Raw genomic sequence first — 18,404 nt, 5'->3', positions numbered from 1 at the left:
CAGTTAGACACTAATATTAGTCCAAAAACATGATAAAAATTTTGAAAGTTGTTGAATCCGACCCATTGACACGTATCCATGTGGACATTTCCAGCCCGGGTAACAAAATCTTTCATCCTACAACTTGATTGCACAGGAGTGGCCATAATCTCCATTTTGTGTAGTCATTTTTGCTTAATATTATTACTACGAGTACTGCAAATATTATTTTTTCCAGTAAAAGTAGGACTGGATTTTCATTTTCTGGAAAAAAAATAATCCAAGCTGAATTATTTATATTGCTCTGCACATAATTTCTGCAGGATCAACATATGGTTGATTAATCTCACTAACAGTTTTGTCGACCCCATCACTCATTTTTAGAAGATTCTAGCCTTGACATTTAGCTGGACTCCCAATCTCAATTAATAAACACCTTCCTCTTCCACTCAGATGGTCCCTTCAATAGTTGCTTTATTGCCATAAAATATAAATTAGTATCCTGCCATTGCCCAAGTTCACCACCACAAACAGAGATTTTCATTACAACCTCTAGTTGTACCTCACTGCAAATATTGCTTGATATCTAACGAGTCGATCTCGAATACAAATAAAGTCACGGGTAAAGAGGTATCTTCTATTGTAATTAATCTACTATTTAATTGTTTCATACTTAATGACCATTATAAATCTCATTAAGATCTACACTTAATACCAATCATCCTTCTTCCGATTTAAGTAAAAGATTCTAGTAGTCTTCCTCCCGTTTATTTACTTGCTACTATTGTTGTCTTCGTACCTTCATAATCTAGTTGCTTCATTACAAAACCTGTAGAGTCCACATTTTGAACATTCACCAATGCAAAAATATTGTTCACTTCACATGTCTCTCATGTATATATATCCAAGAGAAAACAAGCAAACGGAGGATTTACCACAAGAAGTGTGGTCCAAGTATCTAATAGAATATCACGTGCCACCCAACTCCAAGTTTCTTCGTCGGTGGAAGTATCCATAAGATCTTTAAGAACTTCAGCCATCAGTGTGGACAACAAAGTAATAGTGCCAAAAGGCCTGAAAATTGGGAAAAAAATCAGCAAGTCTAAAAACTATAATTATTTCAACAGACATCGTCATGAATCATAAAGAGGTGCTGTGTCACGCTTATTTAGAACACCCTTCCCACCAAAATTATTACATATCATGAGTATTATAACTGCTATAAGAGATTGACCTTCATATTATTAATTTCATGTTGTCTAATATATTCATTCGAAGACTGTGTCAGCCTTGGTCAACATTCCATTCCCCTTAGTCATAGACGCTCATTCCATTTTCATTTAAATGGGGCTTCGTAGAGCACCTTTTATATGTTTATATATATATACATACATATATATATATATATATATATATATATATATATATAGGGTCGCGCTCAAGAGAGAACCAATCCTTAATGGAACCTTTGAACCACTAAGGTTCTGCTGCAGAACTCTAACTTTTAAATAGATTTTCAGGATCTGAATCTAAATACTTATTTTTTGCATCGTTGTATGTGTTCAAAAATAATTTTAAAATATAATACATAAACACGACACTTTTTGCATGTGCATCTCTGCTGCAAAACCCTAATTAATAGTAGAAGGTTCTAAGGGTTCTTAGGCTGAGGGTTATAAGAGGAAGATGACCATATGTGTGTGTGTGTGTGTGTGTGTGTAATATGTTGTCTGATTTGCTTCCATCATGTTGTAAGACTTGTTTCCATCATTACTCATCACAATATACATACATGATGATAGTCATTTTATTTGATAGCCTCAAGTAATTATCCTAAGGTAATCTCTCAAACATCTCAATATATAGAGTCTATCGAAAAGATGGACAAAATCAAAACAATATCCCCGATAATGGTCAACTCAAATGATTACATATTACAAGGGGTGAATATTAATGTGATCGCTGAAGTGGAGGCCATATATCACTTTGCTCACCGATCTTAACGGGATATAGTTAGAATCACTTAAATCATAATATATATCAAACAAGTATCTTCGGAAAGCATAATTAATATTGATTGAGGTTTACACATGTTTCTTGAATATTCCCCCAACCAAGTTAAAATTTGTGAAATCTAGCATTGAAAATAAGATAATTAGAATCTAAAAAGTTTATTTCCCATTTATTTTTATTTTTGCTAGTTATTTTATTTGCTTAATTGAAAATAAATAGTATATGAACTTTATAAAATCAATTATATAACCTAAAATACTAGAATTCACAACTTTTCACTTTGTTGTGGTAACATTCAAGACAAAATGTATAAAACTCAATCACTATTATTAATTTTACTCCCCGAACACATATTTAGAGGCTCCTGTTTGATTGATATTTATTATGACTTTGGTGATCCAAATGATACCCCGTTACAATCAATGAGCAAAGTGACATATAAGCTCCACTTTAGTGACCACGTTGATATTTTAAATAGATTTTTAATTTATAAACTCCCTGCTATCCAATGAAAACATAAAATTTCTAGTCCCGTAGCCCGTATTAATCCAGTCACAAAACTTACCTTTGTCCGTTTTTCTCTTAGCCTCAAAAGTTTTCTATAAGATACTATATTCAGAAAAGAACAGTCAGATGAATTCACATCATGTTTTTTACTTATCCTCATCAAAAGCTTATGCACTTCCTAATAATTTTCTCTTCTTTTAGTTATTAATTTCCAAATATCTAGTTTAAACTCGAACTGAATCCAAACACGTTCGAATTTGGTTTCAATATAAGAACATGATTCAAGCCTAAAGTGAACCGGAACATAATGGTGAGGGTTTGGTACCAAATGGACCCATAGAACCCCCCCCCCCCCCCCCCCTCCCACACCAACCCGCTGAGAGAGATGAGAGGGGGGGGATTCTGATAGAGGCAAATTTTTATCTTGAACCTCAGGAATCAAACAAATAGTATAAATATTTTATTTTTATAAAAAAAATATAGTAGATTCTGTACATATTCCAAACTCTATTTGGAATAGAGGCTGAACACCATCCCCTAGCCATTCCTTATGCTTCAGACCAGAAGACTGACCTGACGGACTTCAGGAGCTGATCAAACACATGGGGTGTAGTAACAGATGCCACAGATAATAGTGCACGACAACCATCAAGCATCTCACTGATCAAAGCAAATATATATATATATATATATATATATATATAGGTGTTAGTGCACATAACAAGGCATGATGATTTAAGGTGGTATAGGATATATAAGGAAGTACAGGATAGATATAACCTTTCGCTTCTCCCACATTTAATCGCATTTGACACAACATCAGGAGGATCGATCCACTGTAAGATTCCCGAAAGCAATTGCAGTATATGTTGATTTTGCGTTTGTCCACTATCTGTATCAACACTTCCAGAAGTTCAAGTACAATCTTCATGATAATGGTAATTGCATTGTACTTATAAGTATATAAACAAGTGGATTCCTTTATGACGATTAATTATTTGATATGATGATATAATTTGCAGCTGAAATGTAAAGAGATATAGTGTGCAAGGCATCGAAAGGAATATATTATTCTTGCTTGATCCAGGGAGTATACTTCGAACTTGCTATCATTCCAGAATTCTAGTCAGAAGTTATTTAATGTCAAAGAACAGAATACTAATTTAGCAAAAAAAAAAAAAAAGAACAGAATACTAAACTTCATATTTTACTCGCGCTGATTGTTTTATTAGACTTTTTGACTTTTGGCACATATCTCTAAGTGCTTTAATTGTACAGTTAAAATTATTATTTTTATAATTTTCCTTTAACATTGCAAAATTTAATTTACAAACAATATTAATTTTTACTATGAAGTCAAAGTGCCTAAAGATGTGTGCCAAAAGTCAAAACATAAATTTAAAAAATAGAGGGAGTGTCTGTACTTTCATGGAAAAGCCCAGCTCTAACACCATATCTTTAAGGGGATTAAAGTAAGGAGGCATACATTTGATATTAAATAGCTGTTTATCTTAGAAGTTCACTGCAACTCAAAGAAATAAACAAATAGAGATGAATACCAGAAGGAAATACAGCTCCTGTCAGTGAGCATAATTGCACTATAAGCTTCCGAGCAGAGACTGCAATCGGGCAATCAAGCCAGTAACCATGATTTGAAAACTTAAGCCTTAATGCTCCATATAAACTCAACAGCCATCCAACATGACCACTATGAATTAAAACATCGCGCCAAGATGGACCAGGCTACTAGCAGCAAAAAAAAGAGAAGCATTAACTGTGTGCACTTTGCCTGTATCGATCATTCTTAAACAAGAAACCCAAGCTTAAAATGTGGTGCACATTATAAAGAACAAATTGGCAACATGAACTGAACTTAGTGCAATGAAATAGAAAAGCAAGGCTTTAGTTTAACAATTAATCAAAGAAGTCAATATTCTGTGTGGTAATCATGATGTCATGAACATGAAATATTGATTGCATCAATATGTTGAAAGGATCTTTTAAGAGCATTTGAATCCTTTTATCACAAAGCATCCCTCTTTTGTCCTTTGTAGTGATCATGATGTCATGAAGATACAATATCATATGCATCTTTTATCAAAAAGAATCTCTCTTTTGCCGACCCCCCCCCTCCCCCCAACACACCCCAACCGAACCTTCAGAGGAAAGCAGACACCACAATCATCTGGTATTTGTATGGTAAGATTTTAAAGCTCAGTAAGCTTTTAAAGTTTATGAATTATAAACTGAAGAGAACACATATGTACTACTTGAGGGGTTTTTTGGGATAAGGAATATAAGCTTTAGTTGTTTCAACATGGATAGTTATTTTTCTTATTACTCCACGTGAAAATACCTCCTTTCAAGATTGTAAGAATATTTATAGCTTCTGCAGCCTGCAATCAACTGAGAATTATACATATCTACCATATAGGTCGGAATTAGAGTTCGAATACCTAATAAAATCGTTTCTTTTACTACAGCTCTGCTTATAGACCTTTAATCGTTTAGAAGTTGCCCCTCTTCAAAATGCCCAAACATGTAGATCATCAATTTTATCAATAATTTTACACCCAGACTTCACTAAAACACCCCTATAAACTTTTATCCAAACTCCAAATCAATTGTTCTTCAGTATATATAATGTATTATTCAGAAGTCTTCAATTTTCTACACGCAACCAGGAAAAAAATCACACAATACTGATGTTTAACATTAAAGCTACATATAAGCTTATAATCCTTAAAACTCAAAGTAAGAATTTACCCCCGATTACTTTGGATTACTTCGGATCCTCAAGTTTTTAGATATTCGGGATTAAACAATTGACATTCTAACTATATTTTGGATATATGAAAAGCTATAAATTCTTAAATTTGAAATACATAAAAATAGGTCCAAGATTTCCGGCATGTTATAGATTCGGAAGCAGTACAACTGAACTCTGAACAAGTGACTATTAAAAACATAGAATCCAGGTCCATTGACTAGATAATGAGTAACTAGTTAAAAATACCATTTGCTGAATCACTCTACCTCAACATACACAATATCTGCCACGTTCTTCATCAACTTACATTCCAGACAACTTTAGAAACAGCTGCTGGAGTTATCAAATACTATACCTCCCTTTCCTTATCACTAATTACTATAAGACAGTATGTTAAACTTAATATGATAGATTGAAAGTACTACTGTGTTTCTTTTCATTAACTCAAAAAAGTCTTTAGCCAATTACGTTGTTGTCAGTTAAACTCTTTATGTCGGGATGGGTGAAGTAGAGAAAAACAGACTAGTTACCTGGACTAACGCATATTCGGATCTCTTGGCTGAGTTAACATCAAATCTAACTCCGGTAGAGAATACATTTATGCTTTTTTTTGTACTCTCGACTGCACTTGTGCTGTACTGGAATTCCCAATTCAGGATTTGAAGCATTAGACGTAATGCGGCTGTACAAACTTTAACCTCGAGTATCTCCGAATTAGATTGGACAATATTATTCGTAACACTAAGAGCAGCTTCTTGTGCCCAACAGTAAATTGTCTGTGAGAATAAATATGGACATATTAAAAGCTGAAATTAGAATATAATATAGATAACTTGCCAATACTTATTTAATATATGTGTGGAAAGCCCACAATGAATGAAATATGGAATGGTAGCAGTTGACTACATACATAAATATGAATGGAGAAATATAGCACTGAAATAGTCAAAAGAACCTTTAAGTAGTTTAGCTCTAATGAGGTCCGGCATTGTTCATGGAACTCCCGCGGAAGGCCTATAGCAGTTGAAGTAGAAGGTGCAAATTCAGAAACCTGAAAGGGTTAAGAGAAAGTTAACCATAGGCTCACCAAAAGTAAACTTTATTGAAATATAAGTGAAACTTTTAAACGAACAAAAAATACCAATGACTCTAAAATAGTGATTCCAATGAACTGCACGTGTAGACCACGACTTCCAATTACAGCTTGTCTTACCTGTTATCACACAGCAACAAACAAGCTGAAGTAAGACCTTTAACAAGCAATAATAAACACCAAAGAAGTTTTAGGTAGTCTTTAGTTAATTAAGTAAAAAGTCTTAAAAGTACAAGGAGCTAGGTAAAAAGATTTTAAGGCACACAGATGATGCTAAGGCTATCTGCAAGTCAAATATCAGCTGGACGCAATAGGTGGTGTGAAATTTTATTTCTCTTGTTTTCAGCAGTGAAAACTGAACGCCAAAATATAATTAATTCTATATTGTATTGACTCAAGGAGTTGAGTTGGTCCATTGGTTTAGGTGCACAGAAATCATGACTAAATATTTCCGATATGCCCAGGGTCATTTTCAGGGCCTTTCATCTACTCTTTTAAGCAGAGGTGAGGAGGTTGCATCCATCCTACCCTCCCCACACCCTGCTCTTTGAGCTGAATAATGTATACACCCTTTATGATGTGATGACTTGAGACTACAAACCAACAATTTCCCAATCCATAAATACATTAGCTTAATCACATCATTCTCAACTCAAACACAGAAACATGTTGCCTACGAATCAAAATCGCAACAGAGGGTAGATCATGAGCATTATCTATTTAGCTCCAGTTCTCCGACAACAACCTATGTAGCTCATTAGGGGAGATGACCTACACTTTTATCTTGTAACATTTTGTAATGTACAAGATAGTGATAGCTATTATGAAACTGCATTAGCAGTGCTTTCATGCCTCTGCCAAAACGCAAGGCCAAGGAATCCCATTTCCTTTTCAAGAGATAAGAAACAAAAAACGAAGTATCTATTTCCACCCTTCTTTTATCTTCTCTAATCAACAAGGGGTTTCACCAAAAATAAATTTATCCAAAGTTATCGTTCCCAGTACCAAAAAAAAAATTTATAAACTCATAGATTGGAGATATGCTTATCAATAGATATCAATGTACCAGGACATCTCTGTTTGTTATTTTCTCATCTCATATATCTGGTCATCCCCTCCCCCACCACATTAACAAATCTAACATATCTAGGTGGTATTTAATGAGTCTGAGGATCAGCCTTTCCTCCTGTTGAACAAAGCCAATAAATGCTTTTATCTTTACTCTTTTTTCATGTAGATCTTAATGCATCACTCTAGTGCAAAAGGCAATATTATTATCTATATCTTAGATTTTAAATAATATACTTAGATCTTAATATATCACTTAACTGAAAAAGGTATTATTGTCTACATCCTAGATTTCAAATCTAATATATGTAAGGTATTAAACTTGAATATCTACTGAAAGCTATACCAGGCACACTTGAAAATGAACTTTATAGCAATCTTAAGCATTATACCAATGTCTAAGCATTATATCAATGTCTAAGCATTATAGCAATCGTAAGCATTATATCAATGTCTAAGCATTGATGTTCTTACAAAAATCAATTACCCCTGGCTGACGCCTAACCTCATCGACAAACTCTTAACCATTTAATTGATATATATGTATATGTATATGTATATGTATATGTATATGTATATGTATAGCAATTAAATACAAATATATTTTATAAGTAGAAAGTATAGAAGTACCAAAGCATTAAGTACCCACACTGCTGACCTCTTGTACACCTAAAGACTATATAAGAACACGAAATAAATTTACTGAAAGAATTTCAGTAAATTTATTTCGTGTTCTTATATAGTCTTTAGGTGGACAAGAGGTCAGCAGTGTGGGTACTTAATGCTTTGGTGCTTCTATACTTTCTACTTATATATAACCATTTAATTGATATATATGTATATGTATATGTATATGTATATGTATATGTATATGTATATGTATATGTATATGTATATGTATATGTATATGTATATGTATATGTATATGTATATGTATACATATAGCAATTAAATACAAATATATTTTATAAGTAGAAAGTATAGAAGCACCAAAGCATTAAGTACCCACACTGCTGAGTGCTGACCTCTTGTCCACCTAAAGACTATATAAGAACACGAAATAAATTTACTGAAAGAATTTGGCTGACAGAAATAATAGTGTACCTCCTGAAAAAAAGCATCCTTTTCTGTAGCTTGGAATTCTAACCTGCAAAAAGAATAAACTTATTAAAATAACATTTACTGTTTTCACAACGGAAATTATTTAACTTTTTTCATGCCTAAAAAATTGAACGGCTAACTCGAATTTTGACACGGTCAAATGAATCAAACCTTTAAAGTTTCTTTAGCAAGAATTAGATATATAAGTTGGCAAAAAGAAAAGGTTAGGTAACCAATGCATATGGTTAATATTAAAATAAATTCATATCACATTATTCACATTGACGAAATTTAGTTATATACTAGATGGCATGGGCAGCATGTTAGACTATTTACAAATTTTGCTTCGTTAATTTATTGGGAAGCCCGGAATATTTGAAGTGGACTAGTGGTAGTAGACTAGTTGCTACAGATTCTAATTCGTCCATATATTTGGAGGCCTAAAAATACTGGAATACTTGATATGACAGATTGGGACCATGGTAGTAGACCAAAATGCTTAGAAAGGTATATGACTATTACTATTAGTTTTCATTTATATTGCTGAACGGGTAAATACAATTATGCATCTGATCCACTACAAGATTTTTAGTTATTAATATCCCTAGTATGACCCATCCCACTAAACATTGTGGGGAACTGTGGTTGAAATACAAGCTCGAGTTAATTTACTGAACCAATTGATGTGGAACAGAGAATTATAATAATGATAAGTATATATTTGTGAAAATATTTAAGGATAAGCTTGGTTGGAAGTGCCTGGGGAGTTTGGAGTAAGCAAGACTTTTAATGTGCAAACGGATTCTTTTGATGTATGTATGGTAATTGACGGAAAATACAAGTCAATATTGGATTTTGAATTTTCTTTAGATTCCTATGGACCCAAGGTTGTAATAGGTGTTATCACAAATCAAACAGAGCACTCTAATAACTTCCAGGATTTATTCAACTTAATTGTGCACTAAACCAGGAACTCCACCCAGGTGACATGTGGACATGTGGGGAATCTAGTTCACAACACAAATTTATTTTAATTGCTACAAATCATTATTTCCTTCTATATGGTATTGTCAAAAATTAAGTGGTCACATACCCTTCAGAATTTCTGATTCAGATTTTAAAGGTGTAAATGTAACTAGATATCTCAATTTTAAAATATTTATGTTGATCTTAAATAGTTAAAGTTTGGTTTCAGTTTTTGGAATTTTAGAAGAACGGAGAACTTGGTGAAAACCAAAAAAAAAAAAAAAAAAAAAAAAAAAAAAAAAAAAAAAAGATTACCGATTTACAAAACAAATAGAAGTCGGTAAGTTTCTAAATACCACATTGTAAAGGATTTTAATAAAAAAAAAATGGTCGACTACCACAATGCTTCTAAAGAGTTTAGAATCTTAATTAATTAGTTAGCCAAATATTATGGACATTTTTTTTTTTTTTGACAAATATATATTATGGACATTTTAAAATCCTGATTAAATACCACCAAAGTTTAGAAACATAAAATGATCTCATAGAATCTTTTTTCAATTCACCCTCCTCTTTGTCTTAAATATATATAATAACACACTTAGTTTGTGCTTCGAAAAATAGCTTTTTAGTGATCTTGTAATGAATATAACAATTCATTTCAATACACATAAGGGAAATTTAATAGAAAAAGCACTCAAAGCTGCGATTTGCATGAAAATATATATGTAATCAAATATTTAAGATCACTTGCTATCAAGATATGTCCCATGAGAAACCAAATGACCAATTTAATACTATTTTCATAGTTTATATTTAGCAAATAGCTAAGGATCGTTAAATCTAATACTGAAGAATATTCTATAACTTAATATTTCCATCCCATTATCATATTAAATTAAATAGTTATGTTGATACAAACAAAGGTACAGGGCTCAAATTCCATCAATCACATATTATTATACTTTTTTTATTTAGTTAGATATTAAATACTCTCAAAAAAGTTTATAGCTATATAATAATTGATTTCAAATATTTAATTCCCTAATAAAGTTACAGTCAATTATTTGCATTAAAATTTAATTTATATTATAATATATTATTTACAATAGAATTTTCTTAACATCACATATAATTAATAAAACTTAAATAAGAAAATGATAAAATATTAGAGACCCATTGTCACGGGATGTAAGCTAGTAATAGTACAGATATGCAAGTCACTTACCAGCCCCTTTTCATCAATTGAGTAGCTACAGAAGAAACCTTTGCCTGGACATATCCCTCTTGCGAATGAGCATGTTGCATGACATAATTCAAACAGTAACTGCAATAGATATATGTAAATGCAAAGGTGAATTCGTTGATTCTTATTTATAAGATAAATTTTAAATTATTAGGTTTTCCTTTCATCACAGGATATCCAAGTACTGAATAACTAAGGGACAAATGATATTTATGATTATTGCACTACAAAAATTTAGAGTCACAAATTCCTCGTTGTCAATGACACCGACACAACCCTCTCTATATTAAATTACCTAATCAACTTTATTTTATCATGAGCTGAAAGGAATCCCCATTCCCTGATAGCTGCGTCGCGAATTGCTGCAGCAGCCTGAAACCTTGCATTTGGCACCTGTGAATTATCTGAAAATGTTGAAACACAATTAGTATGATAATATTTCAAAGACAAGAACCTTCCTTAGTCTTTAGTTTCAAGCATCGTGTATTATGTTACATATATAAATTGACAACATTTGGTAGAAACAAAATCCATTAAATTTGATTTATAACCCAGTTTCTGAGTTTATGTATCTATGTCATGATATAAAACAGCCATATAATAATATATGTAGATAGTACAACTTGGGAATCTAGATGCATATGTGGTGGCACATGATCATGAGGAAGTTTTACATACTCAGACAAAGTTAAGAATTTACTTGCAATAGATAGAAGCTGCAAAGGACAAGTTTGCAAAGTTGGTGAACAAGACCTAGATTTAGCATGGGATAAGTTAATGCAGTCCAGCTTAAAAGCAATTGGCTGTAGGAATAGGTTTTACCTGATTAGTATAAACAATATAGAATCCAATATATTCTAAAATGGGATAATATGGAATTGTTTTAACATACTTGTTCACCTATAAACCAATTCAACATGGGTTCTACACTCAAAAGCAGGGATACATGTACAAATACACAGGGGTGCGGCGATTGCGGTGTGGGAGGGGCAAAATACGTAATTTCACAGGACTATAAAATAAATAAAACAAAAAACAAAAACATAATTCATCCTCCGTCTTCCGCAGAGGCCTCCGTCCTCCGGTAATGATGTCGGCAACGAAGGTAACTTCTCTTCCTTTCTCCTATCTTTCTCCTTCTCTGTAGCTTCTCTTCCTCTCATTTATTGTGTGTATGTATGTGTGTCGTGTGTATATACATGTGTTTCTGACTAGTTGATGTATTGTTGTGTTGTTATTGTGTTGACTTCTCGTCTCTGTGCTTTGATTGTTGACTACCTAACCCCCTGTTGTAGTGTTGTATGCATGTACATATATACTCTTGCCACTGCTTGTTTTATTGTAAATAAAAATATTTTATGATTATGCTCCTTTTATAGTTTGTGGTTAAAATATAATTGGTGGTGTTATGTGTATAGTTAGGGGTGTTTTTGTCTTTTTTATTTGCTAAAACTTGATGTACTTGACTATTTGGTTATATTTGAATGCTAGTTTTTGTTTTACTAAGTAAATATATTTGAAATATTTTTATATTTGCCATACCCCCCCCCCCCCAACCCCCATTTCTTCAAATTTGCCGAATTCCCGTATCCCCGCACCGCGCACTGGTGCACCCGCGCACTGGTGCACCCGCGCCAGTGCTTCCTAGGTTGTACATATACCCATGACCATGAGCCACAAACAGATTCCAGAAAATTCTAGTACTGTTAACTACTGGCAACTAAAAAAGGTTATGCACAACGCTTCCCGCATCAGCACAAAAATCTATTTGTAAGCAACATTACCATTATTTCTCACAAAAAGGATGTTCATAAGGGTTTAAACTTGTAACCTAATGAGTAATGATAGCAGATTTTATAGACACTAAAACATCACATCAAGAACAACCTTCGAGAGTATAAACCATATAATGCGCAATGTATTTACATATGGTATTATATTAAACATAATTAGAGTAAAGTTCTGTGGAGACCCCTTTGCATAGGAGACTACGCATACTCTACAATTAAAACATTGCAAAACTTAAAATTTTGCAAATCATATTCTATGAAAATTATTATTTAATTAGAAATCTTGAAAAATCACAGATGTTTTTCAAGCAGAACACTGCAAAATATAGGTTCTGCGAAACATGTATAGCTTCCGAAACGAACATTTTTTTTAGATTTTCAATGAAATAGCACTATTCATATTCTGTAAAATAGTAAATTGTGTAATGTTTTGATTACAGAACATGCATGGTCTCTAAGATCTCCAATAAAACGCGATACTCCAAAGAACTTTACTCTTATATTGTGCTGTGCAAATGATAGATGCACAGTTTAACTTTAACCTACAACCTAACAAAATTTAAACTTATTATACAGATTGATGACTGAATTGGACACCTAAGAATATTAGGTGCGGTGACTTTTTACAGAAGATAAGTCATATTCTCATGGTAAATGGCCTACTTTCAACATTGAATGGTCGCTTATCAGCTGATCAATTAGTCAATTTCTTGCTACAATACGTTGCATAGTACAGTAATCTGACTCTAGGCTGACATTTACTGAATAATCTGGCAATTGACGTGCTAGTAAGCATGTCTACAGAAGTTAATTTATTTGATGCTGCCAACATAGATGAAAGGCACAGAAACCCTTGACCCATAATATTATAAGATTTTCATAAATGTGTGAACCTAATGTTTATAAGTGGTATACAAGTGAAAATGAATGCTACAACTTTGAAAAATTAATCCTCTAAACAACTCTGTGCATTTTGGGCAGATTTTTTAAAGAGAAAGCCAATAATCAAATAACATAAAAGTCAGAATACTAACTAGTTCATTAAACTATTAAGGTAAAGCACTGCCAGAATACTTGATCATGTTTTTTAATTGAAAAAAATGCATCAACTTACCAAGTATGAACTGACATGCCTTGTATGGTTGTGGAGACTGGCATAATGATAATATAGTTGCCTCAGCAGCAGCTGGATTGACATGCATCTGTTAAGTAACAACCAGTTGGAACAGTTAATTAGTATGTGTGAATATTATATAAGCTCTTATGTCGCTCTTCAAGTAGTTATCCAAGTACGGTAAAAGTTACAATTACTTCCCCAACAACAATAAGTCCTCTAAGTTTAAAGTTACAAATAATTGCAAATTGTTTATAATTTTCCGCTGAAAAGCAGAATATGACATAATCAATGAAACTACTACCATTTCAATAATCGTCAATCAATACAGTTATTCGTTATTTTGACAATCGTGTTTAAATTAATATATATCTTGCCATTAGTTTGCAGTTCCCTTGATGATAGCAGTACCGCAACGAAAACTAATGGTAAAGCAATACTAGGCGAAACGAACACTACAGAGAGAGATGAATTGTTTGAGTACCTGAATAGAACTACAAGCAAGCTCGATAGCTTGCATAGTAGCTTGAAGCTTCGCCAAATCGGGCTCGTTATTGTCATGATAACCGTGATGCATCTTCACTGGACTAGCAATCACTACACAAAATCAGTTGTGTACATTTACAAGCGTATATGTATATGTATTATATCAATTCATAGAGAATAACTTACCCGATAATTTCTGAGCTGCTGAAATTACACAAACGACGGCGACGCCCAAGGGCTTGCTTTCTGATTTCCGATAGTGTCCAGGGTTTTTATTCTTTCTATTTGCTTCTTTGTCGATATATATAATCCCTCTTTCCCGTTTTACCCATTTTGCCGTTAAATCTTTTGATCAATTTTTATAACAAATCAACAAATAAATAATGTATCATCAAAATTTTATATTAACTTATAGGAAATTAACGTTTCAAAAAAAATAACTTAGAGAAAATTAAAGTCAAATAGTTTAATATTAAAAGCAACTAAAATCAGTTCGGTTAAACTGGCTAACTAAAATAATTATAGACAACGATTATGGAAAATTTGTTCAACACAACGTCTTGTATTGATTTGATATATTTTAAAGTTAATATTTTATTACTATTTTTTTTCCGGCACCATCACAATCTCTTGACAATACTAGCTTCTTTCTTGAACTTTTCAAACCGAACTAGTTCAGATTCTATCTTACCATTTCTCTCAATAAAGAAATCATTAGCCCCTTTAATTTCAACATTTTTCTTTGTTAATGATTTAAGAGAAACTCTAAAATTATAAATTTCATTAGACATATTATCAATTACTCCTTATGTCCCCCTCATTTGTTTACATTGGGGGACGGGCAGTGTTATTAAATGCGATATGCGCACTGAAGCGCAAAGAGCCTCCTGGCGCATAAGTGCAACACGCAATGCGAGATGCGCGTTTTTTGAAACAAAGCGTAAAAAATATAAAAAAATGCATAACAATTAGATATAACAAGTAATAAGCATATTAGATTGTCATAGAACATGTTAATGATAATCATGTTCAAAGTTAGGGCACAAATAGATAATCTAAAATCCTAGTAATTGATAATTTGACATAAACTAAAAATCATCATCATCATCGTCAAACTCTTCTTGAAGATTTTCGAAATCTTCATCTTCAAGATGCTTATTCCCTTCGGTAAATTCAATTTCATCTTCCTCGTCTTCACTTTCATCAATTAAACGCATTTTAGATGATGATTCAGTGGTATTTTTTCCCTTTTGTTGCCTCGGGAAGTAGTTGACATATATAGTAATTATATACATATAATAAGTACCTTACAATAAAATAATAAATATGTATATTAATTATTTAAGTATCACTTATTATATTTTATATTATTATTTTACCTGGAATTATAGGGAGGCTCTCCTGCTCCAGAAGCATTTGCAACATCTTTGTAAGTTAATCCATCTTCTTTGGAAAATACAAAGTCATCATCTTCTTCGTCGCTCTCTCCATCAACCTTACCAACCAGCCATTCATTGCTATCATCAATCTCATTTAACAAGATGGGATCAATTTGATCACGAAGTTCATATCTACGCCTTAAAACTCTGTTGTATTTGACAAATACCAAATCATTCAACTTTTGTTGTGCAAGTCAATTTCGTTTTTTGCTATGAAGCTACAAACACAAGTAAATAAAATATCAAGATAAAATCTCCATGATACAAGTCAGGCTAAGAATTCGAATGGTAAAGTTTTGCAATTCAGGAGTATGTTTGCCATAAGATCCCCACCAGGCAGCTAGAGAAGAAACAAAGGACACAATTAAATGTGATTATTTTCTGTCAAGGAGTTTTGTAAATTTTAGTAAGTTTATGTTTAGAATTTACCGGGAGACTTTAGTGATCTTTGTCGAACATCCATTGGCAACCCAAAGAAGCCTCCTGCTCTCTTATATATTTCTAATTGATCTCCAATCTTGTCTTGCACATCATCGTCAACCATTCTCTCGAGGCACTTGTACAGACCTAATGATATTTCTCCACCGTTCTCAATGTTCATGTTGTTGCAGTAATACTCTGGATTAAGGTAATGCGCAGCTGCGTGCAATGGTTGATGAAGTTGCACATCCCACCTCTTATCTATGATTTCAAAGAAGTGGTTGTACTTCTCTGTCTTATTTTCAAAAGCTCGTGCAATTGTTTCTTTGGCCCTATCCATAGCTTCATAAATGTAACCCATGGGTGGTTTTTTTTTCCACCATCAACTAATCGAAGGACCTTCACAAGAGGGCCCGCCACCTTCAGAGAACACACAATAGTATTCCAAAAACTTACTTACATGACAAAATTAGCAATCTTTCGTCCAACTGGATCCTTGCAATAATTACTTTTTAGCCATCTTTCTGATAGGAACATATTACTGATATTAGCCTTCTGAGTGTTGATCCTGGACAATGTCAAAAAAAGTTGTTGCAAATCGTGTCTTAGATGGCCTCAAGAACTCCCTCCGACCAGTAAATTCTCTTAGCATATTCACCATTCCTGACTTTGTATAAATAAAGGAATTCAACATCATAGCCTTCTTGATGCATTTGTTTAGCCTCTCAATGCCAAAAATATCTTCCAACATGAGATCAATGCAATGTGCAACACATGGTGTCCAGAATAAGTGTTTATATCGGATCATTAACATTCTTCCAGCTGCTTTATGGTTTGAGGCACTGTCCGTAACAACTTGAACTATATTTTTTGGACCTATCCTCTCGACAAACCTAGATATCACATCGAATAGCATATCTCCAGTTTTTGCAACAGCAGATGCATCAACCGATTCAAGAAAAAAGCTACCTCTTGAAGTGTTAACCAAAAAATTTATAAGAGTCCTATGTTTTCTATCTTCCCAGCCATCACACATTAAAGAACATCCATGGGCAACCCACTCTGCTTCATGAGCTTTCATCAATTGTTTTGCATCTTCAACTTCTTCTTTTAACAATGGAACTCTAACCTCATGATAACTAGGTGGTTTCATTCCTGGTCCGTATTTCCCTTGAGCTTCAACATAAACATCAAAACTTGGATAATTAACAGCATTAAAAGGGATACAGCATCATACATCCATTTTTCAAATGCTTTGCAAGCTCTTTTTCTTAGCTCCTTTTTGGCCCCTTCATCTATTTGTGGTTGTTTCCCTTTCCTTTTCTTCACTGCAATTTCAGGGTCTGCAGTCAAGTAAACATCCATAGGACCCCTCATCTTTGGTGGCTTCTTTAAGGATGAAGTTGTACTGCCGCACATAGATGTTTGAGGTTGAGGCTGCACTACCACTACATCATCATCTTCATAATCTCCCACTTCAAACTGATTCAAATCAACAACTTCTTTTGCTTTCTTTTTTACATCCCAAAATTCAACAACTTCCTTTCTCACATCTTCTGGTACTTTTAGGCAACTTGTAGCATTTCTTTTCCCTCCAACAAGATGTTCCTTCATTCAAAATACTCCACCCGTTGTTTCTTTTCCACAGAAATTACAACGTAGTCGAACTGAACAACCCTCTTTCACAGCAACAGAACCTGATAACGTAGAACCTTGAAGAAGATACAAGATACCATGTTTAACACCTTTTAGAATCACATCGGAACCCTTGCAGACATGTAGAATTCCACCTTCACCTTTAAAACTGAAACCCCTGTTGTCTAACATACTCAAAGATATCAGATTCTTCGTCATAAGTGGGACATGTCTAACATCATTCAATGTGCAGAAATGACCATCATGTGTCCGAAGTTTAACCGAGCCTATTCCAACTGTCTCACAAATAGAACTGTTAGCCATAGAAATTTTTCCACCGTCTACTTGCTCATAGGTTGTGAACCACTCCCTGCACGGACATATATGGTAAGACGCTCCAGAGTCAAGTATCCACACATGAGAGTGATGCGTGTCATTGACGGCCACTAGAGCAATATCATCTTTAGAATCAGCATCAGCTATAGCAGTAGTACCTGTAGCACCACCCGCCAATTTATCCTGTCGCTTCTTTTTCTTGGGACTGTCAGATTTCCAGTGTCCCTTCTCTTTACAGTAATTGCAAACATCATTAGCTTTCGAAACTTTAGGAGTTGGTTTCTTGGATTTATATTTCCCCGACTTTTCATGTTCGATACTCCCGCTGGCTACTAACCCAACAGCCTGAATATCCGCACCTGTACCAGCCGCCTGATGGCGCAACTCTCTATAATGAAGAGAAGATCTAACCTCCTCTAGAGAAATAGTATCTTTACCGAC

At 33.5% G+C, this 18,404-nt stretch overlaps 3 protein-coding genes across 11 annotated transcripts in view; all 3 read right to left on the bottom strand.

Moving 5' to 3' along the window:
* Positions 1-14,455, bottom strand: part of LOC108204227 (uncharacterized) — a 32,792-nt gene extending 18,337 nt beyond the window's left edge. For 6 of the 9 annotated variants that reach the window (XR_010291259.1, XR_010291260.1, XR_010291261.1 and 3 more), the window contains exons 1-13: positions 14,320-14,455; positions 14,132-14,234; positions 13,648-13,735; positions 11,039-11,147; positions 10,726-10,824; positions 8,535-8,577; positions 6,411-6,482; positions 6,225-6,320; positions 5,800-6,045; positions 4,059-4,242; positions 3,280-3,391; positions 3,073-3,159; positions 915-1,053 (exon numbers count right to left, since the gene is read on the bottom strand). Coding sequence is in view for 5 of the 9 variants with exons in the window: in XM_017373558.2 (XP_017229047.1) it covers positions 915-1,053; positions 3,073-3,159; positions 3,280-3,391; positions 4,059-4,242; positions 5,800-6,045; positions 6,225-6,320; positions 6,411-6,482; positions 8,535-8,577; positions 10,726-10,824; positions 11,039-11,147; positions 13,648-13,735; positions 14,132-14,224 (1,368 nt within the window). In the remaining 4 variants the exon portion in view is untranslated. Of the gene's footprint in view, positions 1-914; positions 1,054-3,072; positions 3,160-3,279; positions 3,392-4,058; positions 4,246-5,799; positions 6,046-6,224; positions 6,321-6,410; positions 6,483-8,534; positions 8,578-10,725; positions 10,825-11,038; positions 11,148-13,647; positions 13,736-14,131; positions 14,245-14,319 lie in introns of those variants that run through there. The other 3 variants (XM_017373559.2, XM_017373560.2, XM_064091767.1) reach the window with 3 other exon arrangements.
* A 766-nt stretch (positions 14,456-15,221) lies between these two features.
* LOC108217376 (uncharacterized) lies at positions 15,222-16,353 on the bottom strand. The gene is made up of 3 exons (XM_017390213.1): positions 16,010-16,353; positions 15,513-15,719; positions 15,222-15,390 (listed from the first exon to the last, which is right to left on the bottom strand). The coding sequence occupies exons 1-3, from the start codon at positions 16,351-16,353 to the stop codon at positions 15,222-15,224; spliced, it is 720 nt and encodes a 239-aa protein (XP_017245702.1).
* Positions 16,354-16,539: 186 nt separating this feature from the next.
* On the bottom strand, positions 16,540-17,606 carry LOC108217368 (uncharacterized). The gene is made up of 2 exons (XM_017390205.1): positions 17,230-17,606; positions 16,540-17,188 (listed from the first exon to the last, which is right to left on the bottom strand). The coding sequence occupies exons 1-2, from the start codon at positions 17,604-17,606 to the stop codon at positions 16,540-16,542; spliced, it is 1,026 nt and encodes a 341-aa protein (XP_017245694.1).
* Positions 17,607-18,404: the final 798 nt, after the last annotated feature.

The sequence above is a fragment of the Daucus carota genome, chromosome 1, assembly GCF_001625215.2.
Source record: "Daucus carota subsp. sativus chromosome 1, DH1 v3.0, whole genome shotgun sequence".
Taxonomy (NCBI): domain Eukaryota; kingdom Viridiplantae; phylum Streptophyta; class Magnoliopsida; order Apiales; family Apiaceae; genus Daucus; species Daucus carota.
This window is presented reverse-complemented; position numbering and strand designations above follow the sequence as displayed.